The following is a 21,265-nucleotide window of genomic DNA, read 5'->3' as shown; positions in this document are numbered from 1 at the left end:
CCCTCCGAAAAAAACCACGAACATCTTGAAGGCTATTATCATCTTCAAATGGTTCAAGGGACCTCTGTCAGTGATGTCTACATGACCTCGACAGGTTTTAGATGGTGTATTTTCAGATTCAAGCTATTTCCAGCTTTGGGATATAATAAATCTCAAAAAAAATCTATTTTTTCTTTTTAACCCAAAAATAGATTTTTGACAAAAAAATACCCTTGAAAACAAAAATTTTTGTGGAATACACAACTCGACCTTTGATAAATAAAGTGTGTCAGTTTTACCGTCAACAATATATAGAACAGGCACAGTACCAAGTAAATAAGCAGTTTGCTTGTTCTTACTGGAATATGTTCAGGGTATGTATTTACATTTCCTTCTTCTTTGATCTAATAGAGGTGGAGTTTGTCTGTGAAACTTGGAGCTATACTACGCCATACAAGGCATAATAGAGGCTTTTAGAGTTAGTGAAGTCGTTTATGAATAGTTCAATATCTATTTCAAAACAACAGAAATACTTTAATGTAAATGTATTTGTATGATGACAATTTAGAATAGAGGTTAAAGAGAAAAATCAGTAATGGAATGTGTAAACAATTAAAGAAAGATGAATGAAAATACTGTCAGGAAATAAGGAAAAGTACTGTACTCTTTATATTACCACCACAACAGATTAAACAAATGAATCAAGGTGTAAGACTACATGTACTGTAACTCATAACAAAGAATCACACCGAATCAGCGAAGACAATGCCGGTATTTGCTGGTGTTACACTGAACTAAGTGAACATATGACAGATTAAATAAGTTAAAGGAAAACTATACCCCCCAAACAATGTAGGTCTCTATAAAAAGATATTGCATAAAAAAGCTCATATGTAAAATCCTGATTCATGTAAATAAAGCATTTTCATAATAATATACTTTTCTAGTAGTATGTGCCATTGGGTAATCATAAATAGAAAATTGCCATTTTAAAAAATAAGGGCCGCCCCCCTGGGATCGTAGGATTCACTGTACTCACAAACATACCAACAAACCATACATGTTAGGTCACATGAGCCAATTAACAGACAGAGTTGTGTCTTTTGCTTCCACACTTCTTCCTGTTACAGTTAGAGTTGAAGTATTTCTGGTCAGGTGATCTCTGAGACAGCACAGACACCATCACGAAATGGTGGCTCAAGGCAAGAGATGTAAAAGGGCAATATTTACTTAAATATATATTCCAGTTTGGGAAGATTCTTTAATATGCCACTTAATATGATATGAACTATCTGTTGCTTAAGTGTTCATTTTGGGGGTATAGTTTTCCTTTAATAGCTTGTTCAAACAATGTAGATCTCAATAAATACAGTGCAATAAACATCTAAATGAACCATTTTCATAAAAATATACCTTTTTGGTAGTATCTGGTTAATCCTAATTAGAAAATTGCCATTTTAAGTACTAAGGATCTCAACATCAAACCAAAGACACACATACATTTTAGGTCAAATGAGCCAATTAATGGACAAAGTTCTGTCTTTTATGCCCACACTTATTCCTGTTAGTTAGAGCTGCAGTATTTCTGTTCAGGTGATCTTTAATGGAGTACACAGACCATCACAAAATGGTGGTTCAATAGGCTACTGTACAGTTAGGTTCATAAATATTTGGACAGACAAATTTTTTCTAATTTTGGTTCTGTACATTACCACAATGAATTTTAAAAGAAACAACTCAGATGCATTTGGATTGCAGACTTTCAGCTTTAATTCAGTGGGTTGAACAAAAAGTTTGCATAAAAATGTGAGGAACTAAAGCCTTTTTTAAAAAAAAAAAAAAAACAATCACTAATCAACTGCTTCTGAGATGTTTTATTTGAAAGTCATTGTGGTAATGTACAGAACCAAAATTAGAAAAAAAAGTTGTCTGTCCAAATATTTATGGCCCTAACTGTATATGATAAACTGTTGGTTATGACTATGAAGATTTTCATTCATCCAGGTTAGGGATGCAACGAATTCACTGTTTTGGATGCGGCCGAACCCCCGATTTGCGAAAGATTTGGCCGAATAACGAACCCTAATTTGCATATGCAAATTAGGATGGGAAGGGGAAAACATTTTTTCTTCCTTGTTTTGTGACAAAAAATCACTTGATTTCCCTCCCCTCCCCTAATTTGCATATGCATATTATGATTCGGATTCGGTTCGGCCGGGCAGAAGGATTCGGCTGGATCCCAATCCTGCTGAAAAAGGCCGAATCCTGGCTGAATCCCAGATTTGGTGCATCCCTAATCCAGGTCCATGGTATACTGTATCTAATACAAGTAAATAAAAAAATAAACAACTAGATTTGCTGAGTTATTATTGAAGACGTTTCACTGCTCATCCGAGAAACTTCTTCAGTTCAACTGACTGGTGTGGGAAGTTGATTATCTGTTGGTTAAATATTCATTCTGGTGGGTATAGTTTTCCTTTAAGCAAAGGACACATTTCATTTTTATTTTATCATTAATCCTTTCACTGCCTTGGACAGACTTTGTATTTGAATCTATTTGAGATTTTTTTGGGTTAATGGTTACCCAAGTCATATTTAATTCTAGGCAGATGATCTTTCAAAGATATGCTGTAAATTATGTTCTATGGTTCTGTATCACCGGAAGACAACCACAGCCCTTTAGCAGGGAAGATCTGTGCCTCTGAAGATACCCCTAGCAGCTCCCCATCTTCTTTTCTACTCATTCACTACACATACTCGTCTCACAATTTACTGTATATACAGAAAAAAAATGTCACAGTACAAGAATGATAATTAATTCAAGTAATTAATTCAAATTCTCATAATATGGTAGCTCCGAAACCATGGCAATTAGCATAAGAATTGCAGCATCAATTCTGTGACAAGGATCCTCGTTTTCCTCTAGATTTTTTGCGACGACCAATAAAGTTTCTCAACAGCTGTCCAGACCACTCTGAGCATGTGCAGTGTCATTGACACTCCTCTAACAGACTGGTAAGCTCCTGTGAACAACTTTGAAGGCTTCTGTCTGTTTTGATAATTTGGGCTGTTGGCACAACAATAGGGTCTGGGGAACAGCATGGCTACCTTTATTTTCATGCGGCCAAATTTAAAGCAAAGTTCCCATGAGACCAGGGGTGAGAAATGGCAGATTATGACATCAAATTCTACAAAAAATATTACACAAGTTTCAGTAGTCTGTGTTTCCTTCTTCTGGCTAGTCCCTTCCCATGGTTCTTTTTTGCAAACCTCCATTACATGGACTGGGCATCTTGTTAAAACAGAAGGCAGAATGTATTTCTCAATATACAAGGAAAAAAAGAAAGAAAGCATACCTTTTACTCTGCTAAAAACTGAGGATTGGACAAAAGTTCAGCTACTAGTAGAATGATCTTAAACACAAGGTAAAAGTAATTTGCCTAAAACTCAATAATGAACAGGCAGTTGTCCTCTAATGGCCATGTCAAAGTCCTCATCTCAGTCCAACTGAAAAATCTGTGGCACTATATAATAGTGAGGTGCACAAGTGCATAAAGTTAATTGACTGACTATTAATTTATCTGCAAACAATGGAGCAATTCTAACTCGAAGAATGTACCATCACTATGCTAACATGGTACATGTTAAATACATATTCCAATAGTAAAGTCCTGCATGGAACCAATTTTTGAAACTTGAACCGATCCAGACCCATGACCCACTCCTGAACCCGCTTGGACCTGCTACCCGACCCGCAAGTGCCTTATAGGCAACCTGGTCTACAACCCACTGACCATCAAGAAATAGGAAGTTCTGTCATTGTATACTGGAATTTACATCATTAGAAGTAAGTGTAGTCAGTATAAAAAGTTTTTAACACATATTTAAAGGAGTCAAACTCGCTATTGATAAGACTCACAAACTCACGTCTATACCCACACCCAAAAGTTCTACCTGCAACCTGCAGGTTACCCTTTTTTTGCGGGAAATCCACGTGTACCCGACCTAGGACTCTATCCAAAGGTGGCTCTATATTAGAATGTAAAAATGAAGCAGCATAATAACCAAGATCTACAGTTCGTTTAGTATAGGTTTATATTATTAAATATGTGAGTATATGGATTGTCTGAATATGAATGTGTGTGTATTTATGAATTGGAGAGGGTGAACTTAATGCAAACCCAAATTAAACCATAACTATGAATACTTTTTCTAACAGAAGATTTATTCTGTGACCTACGTTTCAGTCTCTAAGAAAACCTTTAAAGACCCTTTCACACAAAGGCCATAGAAAAACCTGTAATAATACCTTTGAATGCAATGTTCCCTCAAATAATTTTGTTGGCTATGTGCGCAAAAAAATTATGTTGTGCACACATTTTAAACTTGTGTGCAGGTCAGAATAAATGCAAAATGTGTCTTTGTGCGCACCACAACTTGTTGTGTGCTCTGACCTCAATTTTTGTGTGCGCTCTAACTAGAGCACAGCTTAGAGGGAACATTGCTTGAAAGTTATTTAGTAATCACATAATGAGCAGTGCTTAGAGATGCATTGCTTTTTTGTATAACAGGCGTAAAGACTGATTAAAGCCCTTCCACTTTAGTCTACAAAATTAGTGTTACCCAAGGACAAAATCAGCTGGAAGGCAAAGTCCTTGGTGGAAAAAAAGGTGACAGTTAAAGTTGTCTTTTTATTTTCAGCATTATAAACATTTACAACACAGTAAAACAAATTATATATACACATATGGATTGTTCTTCAGCCATGGTTTAATCATTTATATCATCTGAGAATTTTAACCTTTTATTGCCCTCCTCGCCCTCCCACTGTTTCCTGTTCTCATTATTTAACAGTGAATGTGTAAATGTATACAGTGCATTTTTCTTCAGCCAATTTCACTACGCTTGTAGCTCAGAAACCTGAAGGTGCTAGCACAGACTTGAAGTTAAAAGCTGGGATCTGTCAAGAATCTTAGAAATAGTGCTCTTTTTTTAGCAGAGATAAAAAATGCTGCTCCAACCTCCGCTTTTGACGTCAGTAGACAACTACCCGTCAGTGCTATCTGTCAATGCAAAATGCCTGGAATTTCCTTACTTGAAAGCGCCCAAATCTTTTGAAAGGGTACTACATTTTCCACATATCATAGTGATGATTTTGCTCATCCACTACATATACATACACAAGCTTAAACATAATGGCTTGGTTAAAAAAAGATAGATAGATAGATAGATAGATAGATGATAGATAGATAGATAGATAGATAGATAGATAGATAGATAGATAGATAGATACAGTGGTGTGAAAAACTATTTGCCCCCTTCCTGATTTCTTATTCTTTTGCATGTTTGTCACACAAAATGTTTCTGATCATCAAACACATTTAACTATTAGTCAAAGATAACACAAGTAAACACAAAATGCAGTTTTTAAATGAGGGTTTTTATTATTTAGGGAGAAAAGAAATCCAAACCTGTGTGAAAAAGTAATTGCCCCCTGAACCTAATAACTGGTTGGGCCACCCTTAGCAGCAATAACTGCAATCAAGCGTTTGCGATAACTTGCAACGAGTCTTTTACAGCGCTCTGGAGGAATTTTGGCCCACTCATCTTTGCAGAATTGTTGTAATTCAGCTTTATTTGAGGGTTTTCTAGCATGAACCGCCTTTTTAAGGTCATGCCACAACATCTCAATAGGATTCAGGTCAGGACTTTGACTAGGCCACTCCAAAGTCTTCATTTTGTTTTTCTTCAGCCATTCAGAGGTGGATTTGCTGGTGTGTTTTGGGTCATTGTCCTGCTGCAGCACCCAAGATCGCTTCAGCTTGAGTTGACGAACAGATGGCCGGACATTCTCCTTCAGGATTTTTTGGTAGACAGTAGAATTCATGGTTCCATCTATCACAGCAAGTCTTCCAGGTCCTGAAGCAGCAAAACAACCCCAGACCATCACACTACCACCACCATATTTTACTGTTGGTATGATGTTCTTTTTCTGAAATGCTGTGTTACTTTTACGCCAGATGTAACAGGACGCGCACCTTCCAAAAAGTTCAACTTTTGTCTCGTCGGTCCACAAGGTATTTTCCCAAAAGTCTTGGCAATCATTGAGATGTTTTTTAGCAAAATTGAGACGAGCCTTAATGTTCTTTTTGCTTAAAAGTGGTTTGCGACTTGGAAATCTGCCATGCAGGCCGTTTTTGCCCAGTCTCTTTCTTATGGTGGAGTCGTGAACAATGACCTTAATTGAGGCAAGTGAGGCCTGCAGTTCTTTAGATGTTGTCCTGGGGTCTTTTGTGGCCTCTCGGATTAGTTGTCTCTGCGCTCTTGGGGTAATTTTGGTCGGCCGGCCACTCCTGGGAAGGTTCACCACTGTTCCATGTTTTTGCCATTTGTGGATAATGGCTCTCACTGTGGTTCGCTGGAGTCCCAAAGCTTTAGAAATGGCTTTATAACCTTTGAAATTGAACTCAGGTGTGATAAACCACAGTTAAGTTATTTTTTAACAAGGGGGGCAATCACTTTTTCACACAGGCCCATGTAGATTTGGCGTTTTTTTTCTCCCTTAATAACGTAAACCTTCATTTAAAAACTGCATTTTGTGTTCAATTATGTTATCTTTGACTAATAGTTAACGGTTTTTGATGAGCAGAGACATTTAAGTGTGACAAACATGCAAAAGAATAAGAAATCAGGAAGGGGGCAAATAGTTTTTCACACCACTGTAGATAGATAGATTAGATAGATAGATAGATAGATAGATAGATAGATAGATAGATAGATAGATAGATAGATAGATAGATAGATAGATAGATAAAGATAGCAAGATGCATGATAGATAGAAATACAGATAGACAGATTAGATAGATAGATAGATAGATAGATAGATAGATAGATAGACAGACAGACAGACAGACAGACAGACAGACAGACAGATAGATGATGGATAGATACTGTAGGTAGATACAATTAAAACATATTTTGGGACATGTATACACACCCACAAATTATGACCATACTGTACATTCCTAGTCTACACTTCATATTACCTTTGGGTAATTTGAGGCAGAAATGTATGCTAATGGGAGTGAACCTCTCCCCTTGTCGTAACTGTCTGAAGATAGTTCATACAATAGCCACTTCTAACCCCCTTTTCTCACACAGGGTTCAAAGTAGCGGGGCAAGTTTGGACCAACAGGACAATTCAGTCAACTATTAGATCACTGCACAGGCCCCAACTTATTTGCCGACCTCACAAGACGTACCCTGACCCCTTCTGATGAAGACTCCGCCTATAACCCCCATGTCACTGATGTCACCAGAGGGGACGGGTAGGATACATGAAATTAAGTGGAACAGCAGGCCAGGTATGGCACAGATCGAGAAGGCACAGGAAATTCCTGGCCCACGCATCATTAGTTCAATGTGAAGTCACCCAATAATTTTCCAGAACATTAAAAAAAAATGTCACAAATAATATAGTTAACAAACTCAGGACAGTAATTTAAATAATGCAACATAAAATAAAAATATATTTTAGCACCATTAACAATGACAATCTATAATAAAAGATCAAAGCATAGAATCATATCACTTTTTTCTAATCACAAATATTTTGGGTTATGTCCTTTGTAGGGAAGCACCAAATCTGGACTTGATTTGGGAGTCAGCTGAATTTGAGCCCTATAAAGTAGAATTCATCTGACTTTTAGTCCCTTGCCGAACCACATCAGAATTCTTTAAATAAACGACTTTAGGTCACATGATAAAATAAATCACTATTTTTTACCCACATGTTATGTGTGTGATTTATTTTTCCCCCAACCCTTACCCTAATTTGCACACACTTTATAACCGTTTATTTCTGCTAAAATATGCAACTCACAGTGATAAACGGTTAAAAACGATAGATGGTTAAAACTACTGCTAAATAATTTGGACCATTTCTTTATTTCTTTTTTCAAATCCTTGCACCTTTTTCACTGTCTTATAATGCGTGAGCCAACTTTATACTTTGTGCTTGACGTCTAAGAGACATAGATATTTACTGCTGTTTTGGTGCCAAAGGACTGTAGCCAGGATAAACACAGTAATAATAAAAAAGGTAGAATATTTTAATATTTGCTGTATTGTAAAGGCAAAGCTGCTTTCCATTTTATTTTATTCTCCAGTTAGAGAAGAAAAAAAAAATAAGAAAAAAGATACTTTAAAGGGGTTGCTACCTTCAAAATAACTTTTAGTATGATGTAGAGAGTGATTTGCTATAGTGGTTGCTAGGTTCCAATTTACCCTACCAACGATGCACTGATTTTAATACAAAACTGGAATATGAATAGAAGAGGGCCTGAATAGAAAGATGAGTACCGGTAATAAAAAGCAGCAATAACAAATTTGTATCCTTACAGATCATTTGCTTTTAGATAGGGTCAGAGAACCCCATTTGAAAGCTGAAAAGAGTCAAAAAAAGAATTCAAAAACTGTAAAAACGAAAACATAAAGATCAATGGATAAGCTTATAAGTATTCATTCTATAACATACAAAAAATGAACTTAAAGGTGAACCACACTGTGAACTACTCACACAATCTGTAACTGCCCTCTGTGTGTTTTATATATTCACAATGACAGTTTCTATCTAGGTATAAAGCCTAGCGACCTATTTTGTTTTATGTATTTATAAACCTGGAATGTGGAACAGCGTTTAAAGAAAGTATAAGATTAATCTATTTATATCACACTGATACAACATACAACTTGATAATGACATCCTCATAACAGCCAACAAGATAAATTTAGACAAACCAGTCTTTCATAAAATCTCCCTGACTCATTGTAATTGGTATCTATGGACTATATTTGTATTTTCCGTATTCGCATATTTTACCAATACGTCAAATGGTTACCGCACTACTGATATCAGGGTTACTGGCCTGTGGTTCCCTGATCCTGTGCACAAGATGCCATGTAGGCCAGTCTCTACTCCCACTTGTATTATATTTAAATTGGAATAGAGGTACAGTGTACTAAAAAGATTTTCTTTTTTTTCCACAGGAAAAATGCACAGACAAAATGCCAGATATGGCATGTGCAGGTCATTATCGCCTATGTGTGTGACAGAACAACAGCAATTGTCAAGAAGACAACACAGCACCAGAATAGGGCCAGAGCCTTAGAATTCCTTTCTCATTCTTGCACGTTTTCTTTTAAGAACTTTTAGGGCTTCGGCACATGAAGAATTTTCATAACAGCAATAAAAACATGGCTTAACTCCCAGGATGGCTTCCCATTCACTTATATGGGGAGCACTAGGTAGCAGAAATTACCAAAAAAAAGAACCAGTGTTAATAGGGGTGCCAGCTGACCTACAGTCTTTCCTATTGAAGTAAATGACAATCAAAGCATTTAGGGGTGAATAGCTGTAGTCTGATCACCATCACAACGAAAACAACATTTACAGAACTTATAGTTTGTTTTTATTAAACCTAGCAACAAAATTTGACATTGTTACCAAAAATATCTTAACCATAACTGAGTTTCCAAATAGTGGAGCTACCCACTGAGCACCAAAGCAGTTTTACGCCATTATTTTCTGTTTTTTTGTAGAAAAGTAGCTTTCTTACACAACAAAATGCTGGAAAATCACAGATAATCTGGGCCAAAATAAACATTTAATCTGATAAAGAACCATTAAAGCAGGCGTATTAGCAAATGAGTCCAAGCTCCTATTTAATTCAATTAGATCTGATCATTAGGGACACAGGTATGGCTAGTAATAAGGTATTGTAATTGTAATTTGGTCAATGGGCTGAATGGTCAGATGATGTGGATGGTCTATCAGTGCATGGCCACCTAAAGAGTCTGTTTCAAACAGGAAAATTAAAGATGATCATACTCACCAGGGTGGATGGATATGAATTGTATCATGTGCTCTCACTTGGAGCTGTGCTGCTGTTTTACAAGTGAAGAGAACAATCAGGTTGTCTGCATCATTACAATTACTGGCGGACAAAGCCTCTTTATTATCATTTATCTGCTGTGTGCAAAGGGCCACTTGTACTGAACATTCTTCATGAACTTGAATTACTTTTAAGATAAGGACACCAGATTTTGCACCTAGAAGAAGATATTTTAATATAACTTTCATCCTAACATACATGAGAATTACACTTAAATGCTTACATAAAATACATATTGTGCCCAGCAGAACGGAATATGCTATTCTTGCTTTGTGTGACTTCTTTGATGAGTTTAAAACTATACTGTTTTGTCAAAGGTAAGTTTAAAAACTATACTGTTTTGTCACAGGTAATTACTGAAAGTTCAGTATTCTTAATTTTTCGTAAGTTGATAAGTAGAGAGAACCCTTCCGCAATCATCACTGGATCAAATTCCTTAATCAGTGTAACTAGAATTACTTGCATTTATAGAAAGAATCACAAAAATTAATGTTAACTGTGCCGAATAACTACAGATGTTTACTAGTTTTACTATTATGGTTACGGTATATAAAAATGAAATTAACATGGTAAAATTACTGGACATAAAATTAAGTTAAAAGTAAACCCTACCTTACCCGGCCATTACATATTCTCACTTTCAAGGTCAGACAGCAGATACCATTTTGCAGTGGGAGTGAATTAACCCTTAGGCTAAAGCACATGGGACAGAACATGTCAGCAGAGAAATGCTGATCCGCTGCCTTTCCACACAGACAGACAGACAGACAGACAGACATGGGATCAGCTTGCCAGCATAAGCGCAGATTGGATTCACACTCTGTGACAAGCTGATCCAATGTCGGATACATACATTAAAAAAGGTGCGAAAAGCAACGGATTGGCTTTTCTTGCCCAAAGTAAATACACCAAAGTTTGATCATGATATAAGGAGCCTGGAATTTCTGTGATGTAGTTAAATACAAAATTAGCACAGTTAAGAAGAATTTCAACATCTTAAAGTTAATACACTTTGTCTGCACAGTTTGATGCTAGGCTGGACTTTTTGGATGTCTCTGCTGTAGAGTTTAGAGTTTAGCTTAAAATAAAAAGCACCTCAGCAATATGTTTCAAAGATGACAACATACACGTAACTGTTTTTGCGTGTTGAACCCGGGCTTGTTACCGTTACCTTCTGTTTTATTGTAAATATACTGTGTTGCTGTGGGCTTCTGATGAAGTAATGATAGAAATGTGAGGATGTTCCTACATGGCTATAAGGAAAGTAAAATATAACAACTAGCTGACGCACCAAGCTTTTCCCAGGAAATCTGAGCTTTATATTTTTAACCAAACCATTGGTCAGATAGGTAAGCCATGCTGCTGTTAATCGTTGACTCACTCCCAGATGAGCAAACAATCCTGAAAAGTTTTATTGCATTCTGTGTCCAAATAATACAATATGTGGTAAACAATAACACTGCGGACTGTGGCTCTGATATATTGCACGGTCGTCTCTTCTCGCTGTTGGCTCAAACCTATTCCTGTGCCTCCAGTCTTCTCAGTCAACTTTTTTTGAAGTGCATGCCCCTTCTGATCTTCCATCCTTTCTCTGTACTGGCTGTTGTTTACAAACCTCCATCTGCCTCCTTCTCTGCTACCTTCCTTTCTGATTTTAAAACCTGAATCTCTCTTTTTACCTCTGTATGGACAGCCCTGCAATTTTAACTGCCATATGGATGCCCTTCACAATCTTGGACCTCTCATTGTCTCTGCATATCAGGTACAATCTTATGGACAAATGTTCATACTATATATTTCCTACAGCGTAATATGAGTTGAAATGAAATGCAGGAGGGATGTCATTCTCTTAATCTCTATTTTTAAGGATCACAATCTGGGACATTTTAGTCATATTTGGTTCATCAAAAGGGATCACAATATTCTGGCCAAAAGTACATTGTATTTAACATTCCAGTCCATCTTATGAGCACATATCTTACCTAGAGTTATTTTGCAATCAGATTCACACTGATGTCTCCAAAAACTAATGGCAGACCTCTCCCTGTTCTGCAGTCGACTCAGTCTTTCTGCAAGTCCTCCCCTGCAGAGAAATGAAGAATGTGCCACATGGTCAAGAGCTAGAGTTTTATGTTGCCAAAGGAAAAAATTAAGGACACAGATGGGACCATTTACGTATTACTCTTTTCAGACAATTTAAGAAAAAAATCACATATTACAGAATTGTTTAGACACTTCTGCTCAGCTAACAACCCCTTTAGACCTAATAAAATTTGCTATGTGTATTTTGAAGAAAATGCATAATTTTGATGCCAAAGGATTAACTATTTTAAAACCCTGAATTTCACATGTATGCTGTTAAAGGAGAAACAAACCCTTAATAAAAAAAAACCCTACCCTCCTACCCTACATAGACCCCCCCTCCCTCCTCCGCCCCAGCCTAGCTGCTACCCCGGGCAAATGCCCTAACTCTTTACTTACCCCTCCGTATAGATTCTGTCCAGCGGAGTTCATGGGCGCCATCTTCAGCCGCTTCGGTAATCTTCGGAATGAGACCGGCGACACATGCGTGGCACATTCACAGTTGGAGCAATTTTCTGTCTCGCGACAACTGCGCATGCGCCGAAACTAAAAATACAAGATTGCTGGTCTCATTCCGAAGATTACAGAATTGTAATCTATACTAACCCAACTAGATAATAACTGTTATTCCTAAAGGTGGCCATACATGGAGAGATCCGCTCGTTTGGCGACAACAAGCGGATCTCCCTCTGATATGCCCACCTTGTGGGATAATGGGTCCCACATCTGTACTTTATATATCCCTTAAAGTGATACTTCTGTGTAAAATGGGAGATATTGTAAACGCTTTGCCTACAGTTCTCTACACGCGGCGATGTGTTTTCTATAGTAGCCTGAAGTTGCCTCACTGAGGCAACTTTGGGCGACTATTGAAAACGCATCGCCGCGTCTGCATTAGCAGAAAGTGGCAACTTTTTATTAAAGATGCCTAGGGATGCAACAAATCCACTATTTTGGATTTGGCCAAACCCCTGAATCCTTCGCAAAACAGTCTGAATACCGAACTGAATCCTAATTTGCATATGCAAATTGGGGTGGGAAGGGGAAAAATTTTTTACTTCCTTGTTTTCTGAAAAAAGTAACGTATTTCGGTTCGCCCGGCAGAAGGATACAGCCTAATCCTGCTGAAAAAGGCCAAATCTTGGATTTGGTGCATCCCTAAAAATGTCCAAGAAAGCAAAATGAAGACTATAAAGATCCTATATTGCCCTAGGCCTTGAGCCCGCCCTAAAACAAATGTGCCATGAGTTTCAAATGTTAAAAAGTGTAAATAAGATATTTTTAAAAGTTACAACTTGTAAACATAATCCCACTTTAAATATGATAAAATGCCAGCGTTTTGACTTTTGCTTATGACTTTTTTGAAATACAGGATATGATGCCACTTACATAATAATGTTGAGGATGTAGCTTCATTATATTAATTTGCCAGTCAGAAACTGGCGAAATAGATTTTGGCCAAAAAGGTTAACAAATTGACATTTTCACATAGCATATGTACAATTGTTCACCTGAGCAAACATTTGCCTGGCGAAATGCAGCAAAAGTTCTCCAGTGACAAGGTAGTTCACTAGTGAAGTGTGTTGCTTGTCTTTTAGAAAATAGGCAATATCGCTGCGAATGGTCAACGAAAATTTGGCAAAAAAACTCAATTTGCTCTTTAGTACATGTGCCCCATTGACTTACTAATTTCATACCTATCACTATATTGAGTTACATGTTCCTTAACTGTGATATTACATATATTAGAGACTCAAATTTAGTTTTGTATATTGTTGGTTAATTACATTGCTCAGAGGAGAATATTTTGGATGCCCTAGATGTACAATCCTTTTAGACCATACAAAAACTACAACTAATGCAGCACATCAGCACAGTGTAGAATGAATAAAGGAATTTGGAAAAAAAAAACAAAAAACATTTTTATTAGGTTATGTAACCCCCCCCCCCCCCAGGGAAAGGAGGATTTAATTGTTTTTTTGGTTTTTTTTTACAAACACTCCTTATGACTAAATATAAAATTAAGGGGGGAAAAGGGTGTTATGTGTTTTGACAAATCTTTTATGCAAATTCAGGACACAGGCAGAACAACAAATGGATAAACATTTCAATTATATTCAACCTAATAAAATATGGGAAGAATAAAGAATGGAAAATGGAAAAAAATAAAATGAGGCATTGCAAAATCCCAAGAGTACATACTAAAAAACAAAAAGAACTGCCAGAAAAAGTACGAGTTGTCTGTGAAGTCTGATCACACATCATTAATAAAGCACTCAGGAAGGTCTGCACTGGACTGACTACAGAAAGTAGAATTAATTATCTATAGATCCAAAAATAAATGCAGAGATGAGATAATGAAATCGCAACCCAAGTCTTTTAGTGGTGGTCTCAATAACTTACAGATGAAAGCATATAAAATCACCTAGGTGCCATCAGCAAACACACGAACACTGTGTAAGTATCTACATAAATCATTTTAGTGTGTGAATAATCATTTGTTGATGCAGATGTGTCATTAGAACATGCACAGCCAAAATACCATGCCGCTACCAGGGTAAACTCACCTTTGCCCTCCTTATTCCCGATCTCTATTATTTTCCATTCTCATATCCAAACCAATGCCTGATTGCCAACATCGGCAAAACAAATAAGCTGAAATGTCACTGAGAGCTGCATTATTTTGCTCATACATTTACCATCTACCCCTGCTTATTCCTATAATCAAGGTAGTTTTTTTAACAAGAGATATTGAACTCTTATAAACATGCCCCCTTGTTTCTCCCAGCTGCAGCCTGTGTCTCGGGTTTACAGTTAAGGATGTGTTCATTATACACACAGTTGAACTGGAATTTCAGCTTCAACTGGAACTTCTCTACTCGCTATGCACAATTCATCTGAAGTTGAAAAATTATAAATGGACTGTTTTACTGCTTGCACTGCTTAGCCTTAATTTAATTTTTTGTTAAATTAACACTTATTGAAAGCAAAACAAGCCTATTGAGGTTGTATTATGTTTACATGATTTTCTAGTAGAATTAAGATACGAAGATCCAAATTATGGAAAGATCTGTTATCCAGAAAGCCTCAGGCCCCAAGCATTTTGGATAACAGGTCCCATATATGTATTTAAATTATTCTATGTAGAACATAAGTTGTTCACCAGCCATTTTTGCCTTAGTTTTTGAAGTATGCACATATGCAAGTCATTTGTGTGCACAGAGACCCTCACACTGCTTTTCTACTGGATTAGAATCTCATTGCAAGAAACTAGACCATGATGCATGATCAAATAAACTGGATTAAATGAATATTTGATTAAAATGGAGTCTATGTGAGATGACCTTCCTGTACGTGGGAGCTTTCTGAATAACAAATCCCATACTTGTACTTTGTTAGAGGGATTGGGTATTTTATAGTTGGTGGTGTCAGCCCGTCCTGTTCAATGGAATGATGTGCTGTTAGAAAAGTATACATTTCTAGGTTTTATTGCTGCCCAAGCATTTTCTTTATTGACCCACACATTCAAGATATGCAAGAAACATTACAACACACTTACTTATTTCAGATTAATTATAAACGCAATCATTGCTCCCAGGGGGCCAAGACATTCAATTTAGTACTGAAATTGCCAGAAAAAACATTAAAGTACACTATAACTATCCTGCATCTCCTTTGTCAAAATCTACTTTAGTTTGTTATATTTGTAAAAAGGCATATGACAGACAAGAAAGTTTATTTAACAGTAAATTTAGAAGCAGCATTATTATATAAATGGAGAATTCATATTTATTAGTGTACCCTAACTGAAAATAAATAGTTATAACCATTCCAATGGAAGAAAATTCCTTTTATGCTCTTTGCACTTTTTGTTCAGCAGTGTTATAATAGGCAAATGTGGGACTGCCTCAGGGAATAAGGATCATATGGAAGGCAACTTTATATAAATAACCCCCAGGCATTGCCACTATGAAGAAGATAAGATTTATCACAAGTCAAGCTTGCATTTTTTTTCTTGACTCAAGCAAAAAAAGGGACAATGAATATATGCAAGACTATACAAGACAATATTCTTTTTTGTGACTGTGAGAAACTGTGAGAAGTTGTATGAAAAAAAACAAAAAACGTTCCTTGTTGCATTAGCAGGGATCTGATTAAACAGCTATTCTTCTACCTTTAAGGCCTTTTTCACATTTTATGAAAAGAGGGAACTAATGGCAGAGTGCCTTGCTTTACTTCTTTGCACTTTACTTCTGAGCCCTTGTATAACTGCTCAGCTCAAATTGCTGGACAGAAACTTATGTTGGAATATGAGGAATATGATTTGAAATCCCAAAGGATTAAAAAATGTCAGAGTGCAAAAACTAGTGACGTACGATTAGAGAAAAGCACCAGCCAAAGGAAACTGCAACAGAAACTGTATTTTTGGAAATCCTTTTAAAGGTGGTTTTTAATGGTTTGTGTCTGCAGTGACTTCCATTTGGAGAAATGCACGGTGCACTTTGTACAGTATATCGTTAAAATGACAATAAATCTTGAGCCTTGCCTGTTCATACCTATTACACTATTTGACTGGACACTTTGCAGCACCTCATCTGCTGTCCAGCCTAATACATGCAGCTTTAAGAGAGGTAAATAACTAACCTGATTTTATTTTTTTATTGATTTTTAAACAATGTTCACATATCTGAAATAGCAAATGTAATTATGTTGGTTGTAGAAGTAGCTATCCTCTTGGTTGGGTGATGCTGGTTGGTGTTTATTAGGCACACATGGAATCCACTGTTTGGGATTTGGTGGACTCCCCAAATCCTTCGTGAAAGATTTGCCCGAATACTGAACTTGAATCCTAATTTGCATATGCAAAATTAGGGTCAGGAAATTAAAAAGTGGGGGGAAATTTTTTACTGTCTTGTTTTGTGACGAAAAGTCATATGATTTCCCTTCCCACCCCTAATTTACATATGCAAATTTGGATTCAGATTCGGTTAGGCCAAACACAAGGATTCAGCTGAAAAAGTCAGAATCCTGGTCGAATCCCGAACCAAATATTGGATTCTGTGCATCCCTAGTGTTTATTAAACCTTAACACATAAGCCTGTATGCCTTTATTTTTCACTTATATCTATGTGTAAAGGAGACTATAGGAGGAACATGAATAATTATTTTACTTTTGTCCCTGTTCTATGAAGCTTCCTGCCCAAAAGCTTTCTTATAGCCAATAATTGTTATAATCCTTACCAGAAGGTAACATGGGGCCTTGCCTAGCAGTTTAGGGTTGCATGTCTTACATTTCTAAGCATAGCATATGGAGAGGTCCTCTATTTGGAATGTTTCATAGCAGTGAGCAGTGACAACTTCTGTTTTTAATAGAATGCACAGTAAGATATCACTAAACTACAATTTATCAATAAAACGCACCTTTTCTAGTTGACATGATTCGGTCCTTGTTAGGCTTATAGCACACAGGGATGAGATTGAGCTTTTCTCCATCGGCGTCTCTATGCTGGTGCTCTCATCCACTCCTTTCTATATTTTGAACGGATAGGCACCGCTTCAGCCTTTGTGTAGACACATGAAGCAAATTTTGGAGTGAAAATGCAGTGTTTTACATTTCCACGTTGAAATCCACTCTGTGTATCTGCACACAGGCCAATGTTGGAGAGTGAAGATACTGGAATAAGAAGATGAGTACAGATCTTCAGCCCTGTATGCCATAAACCTTATTTATCAAGCTGCAGAAGCGAATACATTCATTTTTAATATCCGTTCATTTTGAGATAATGTTCAACAGTTTTAAACTGTTCAGTCTGCAAAGTAATTACCTTATTATTTTAAGAAGTCTATATTTCTATAACAATTTGGGTACAAGTGCATTAAGCTGCTGTCTCTAGTCTTATACCGCTACTTTATTTATTTTTTAAAGTTGAATCTTTTTTTTAATTTCATATGGTTTGTCATATTGCAAAATACATTATTATCCAGTGCTTACGTGCTCAAACTAAAATTGAATCTGGGGGCTTGTTTGGATTACGTGACTTTCTAGCTTTCATCAGCACACAGTGTCCGATGTTAACTTTCACAGTATAATGTAGGAATGAGGAAAAATCTGTAATTACATCACCTATATAAAATGTGTGCTTATGTATGTGGCAGTAGTGTGAGATTGGTTTCAGCTGCATTTCTTATAAGGAATTGGCATTCCTAGGGAAAAAAATTCTTCACACTCCACTTTTACTTCAGTTAAAGAAACAGTAGCACTTTTTTAATGCTTAACGAAGAACTAACTTAACTAAAAAAGTAGGCTAGAAATGTTGTACATTATGTTTTGGTCTTCTATAACAGCCCAAAGCAACCACAGCCCTTTAGCAAGGAAGATCTGTGTCTCCAAAGATGCCCCAGCAGCTCCCCATCTTCTTTTGTGCCGATTCACTGCACATCCTCTGTGCTGCTGTCAGTAATTGAGCTTAGGGATCAATGTACAATATACTAAATATATATAATATAAATGTCACAATACAAGTCTGATTAGAAATTAATACAGATAATTATTACATGGTAGCACAAAAAACAGTGCAACTAGCATCAGAATTTAATAATCAGCCTTGTAGCATTAGTTTATATAACAGTCCAGCATCATTTTCTGCCTGATAATTTGCGCCAACCCTTAAAGGAAAACTATACCCCCAAAATGAATACTTAAGCAACAGATAGTTTATATCAAATTGAATGACATATTAAAGAATCTTACCAAACTGGTATATATATTTAAGAAAATATTGCCCTTTTACATCTCTTGCCTTGAACCACCATTTCGTGACTATCTGTGCTGCCTCAGAGATCACCTGACCAGAAATACTACAACACTAACTGTAACAGGAAGAAGTGAGGAAGCAAAAGGCAGAACTCTGTCAGTTAATTGGCTCATGTGACCTTACATGTGGTTTGTATGTGTGCACAGTGAATCTTACGATCTCAGGGGGCGGCCCTTATTTTTTAAAATGGCAATTTTCTATTTATGATTACCCAATGGCACATACTACTAAAAAAGTATATTATTATGATAATGGTTCATTTACATGAAGCAGGGTTTTACACATGAGCTGTTTTACTCAGTATCTTTTAATAGAGACCTACATTGTTTGGGGGGTATAGTTTTCCTTTAAGCTTAGCTTCTCAACAGCTTCTCAGAGCTCACTGAGCATGTGAGTGTCACAGACATTTTCTAAGATGGTGACCCCCTGTGTGACAAATTTGAACTTCTGGATCGTTGCTGCTATTGAGAAACTGAAACTTTAGGCTAGGGTAATAAGTTCATTATATAAAATATGGCATTTTTAGCCATATTAATTTTTAGGGTTTAGTTTTCCTTCAAATCCCCCCAGAAAAGCTATAATAGGTACAGTTTACATCCCCTTGGATTTTTTCAAAACTTCAGCTTGAATTTGACTTTCAAAGTGCCCCATAGAAGAAAGGTGAAGGCAGCTTAAATTCCTGTGTGCGCTGAACCGGAAGTCAGCTTTGCACTGTTACAGGTACAGGCTGACAATTTAAAATAAACCAAGGGAAAGTAAGTCTTACATATCATTATAGCTATTTGGGGGGGGGGGGTGAATAAGTAATTTTTAAAAATTTGGTGTTACTGGTCCATGCGTTATCAAAAGGAGAGAGAGCACACACTGTTTGGTGTTGCAACTCCATATGGATGGTTCTTGTGAGCAGGGCCCTCTGATTTTTAGTCTTTAAACTTGTTTGTTAAATTACTGGAAGACCTGTGTTAGATGGCAGTTATTGTAAAGTGTTGCATAAGTTGTTAACTTGCTGGGCTGGGGGAGACGCAATCCTTCCATAGGCTAATTACAATTGAAAACAGGACTCCAGCCTATGGAAGGATAGCGCCTCCCCCAGCTCAGTGTGACTGAAACAACCACAGAAGATCCATTAGCAGTGTTGGAGGGTCAGCTTCACAAAGGTTTGTGGGGCTGGGGTGGCTTTGGGGGGCTTTTGGGTGTACATATTTAGCATGCAGCAGCTCTTTGATACGGACACGTTTCTATGGTTTTTATAGGAATGGGTCAGCATCCCTTTAAGAGTAGGAACCAAGAGCAGCTGTAGCTTCGCAAAGGAGCTGTATTTCACTGAGGTTTAAGTGGCTGGCAAAAAGGCTATATGCCATGTTAGAATGGCAGTTTGGTATTCAGCATCACTGTTACAATAACTATTTTCAGCACTGACGAAGAAGATAATAATTTAAGCAAAATGTACAAAACTTTCAAATGCAGTAACTTGTTTGTGATTTCTAAATTCTGAATGCATTTGATGAATGTTAACTTTTTCAGTACTTTGTCAATATCACATATAAAACAAGTAAGTATTTGTGCAAACCTGAGAAATCTTTTCCGCTTTTTGGCAGAATCCTCAGGGGTCTTGGAAGTCTTATCAATTTTTTTCTCAGGGGTCTGCAGTAAGACTTGTGCTGTTTTTAGCCACTCACTTGCAGGCTTTGTAGTAGGAGACACAACATCTCCGTCATTGCTTGCTGGAAGATGTGATGGCAAAATGGGTGCAAAGCTTTCATCAAATTCATCATCTGAAGAATACTCTGCAATCTCCATGGCCATAACCTAAAAGCAAAATGATAATTAAACAAGCTAGTTTACCAAAGGGAGTAAACTCACTCTGGCTATTCACGGTTGCCATTTTTCTAAGATTGTTTTGCCAGCTTCAATAAAGGAAAAAAAATGTCATGTCTTACTTCTGCAATCTATCAACAACTATGTATTTCTGTATTATCTATTCACCCTAACAAATAAAGGTGATCATAGACATAGAAACGACATAGCCAAACAAGCGAATCTCTACGTCTATGGCCACCTTTATTTATTAGGGTAAATAGATAATACAGAAATACATAGTTGTTGATGGATCTCTGCCCGATATGCCACATTGAAGTGGGCGATATTAGGCTGATCCGATTGTGGGCCCTAGGATCCCACAGGATTTTTTGACTTTCGGCCAGATGTCGATCGTTGAAGCCCGTCGGATGGCACCACACATGGGCCAATAAGCTGCGGACTCTGTCTGTCAACAGCTTTTATCGGCCCATGTATTGGGGCCTTAAGAAGGCTAACAAGAATAGTCGCCGGCGTCCAAGAAAAGTCTCCAAGAATATTCGCCGGCGTCCAAGAATGGCCGCCGGCATCCAAAAACGAGACGCCTGCCCCTCCAATGAGAGCAGAACCCCTCAATTT

At 37.1% G+C, this 21,265-nt stretch overlaps 1 protein-coding gene across 1 annotated transcript in view; it reads right to left on the bottom strand.

The window, feature by feature from the left end:
- spidr.L (scaffold protein involved in DNA repair L homeolog) overlaps positions 1–21,265 on the bottom strand; it is a 205,376-nt gene that overhangs the window by 129,778 nt on the left and 54,333 nt on the right. Inside the window, exons 6-8 of the mRNA XM_041566418.1 lie at positions 20,400–20,638; positions 11,915–12,015; positions 9,873–10,089 (exon numbers count right to left, since the gene is read on the bottom strand). Of these exons, the coding sequence (XP_041422352.1) occupies positions 9,873–10,089; positions 11,915–12,015; positions 20,400–20,638 (557 nt within the window). The remainder of the gene's footprint in view (positions 1–9,872; positions 10,090–11,914; positions 12,016–20,399; positions 20,639–21,265) is intronic.

The sequence above is a fragment of the Xenopus laevis genome, chromosome 6L (genome assembly GCF_017654675.1).
Source record: "Xenopus laevis strain J_2021 chromosome 6L, Xenopus_laevis_v10.1, whole genome shotgun sequence".
Lineage (NCBI taxonomy): Eukaryota > Metazoa > Chordata > Amphibia > Anura > Pipidae > Xenopus > Xenopus laevis.
This window is presented reverse-complemented; position numbering and strand designations above follow the sequence as displayed.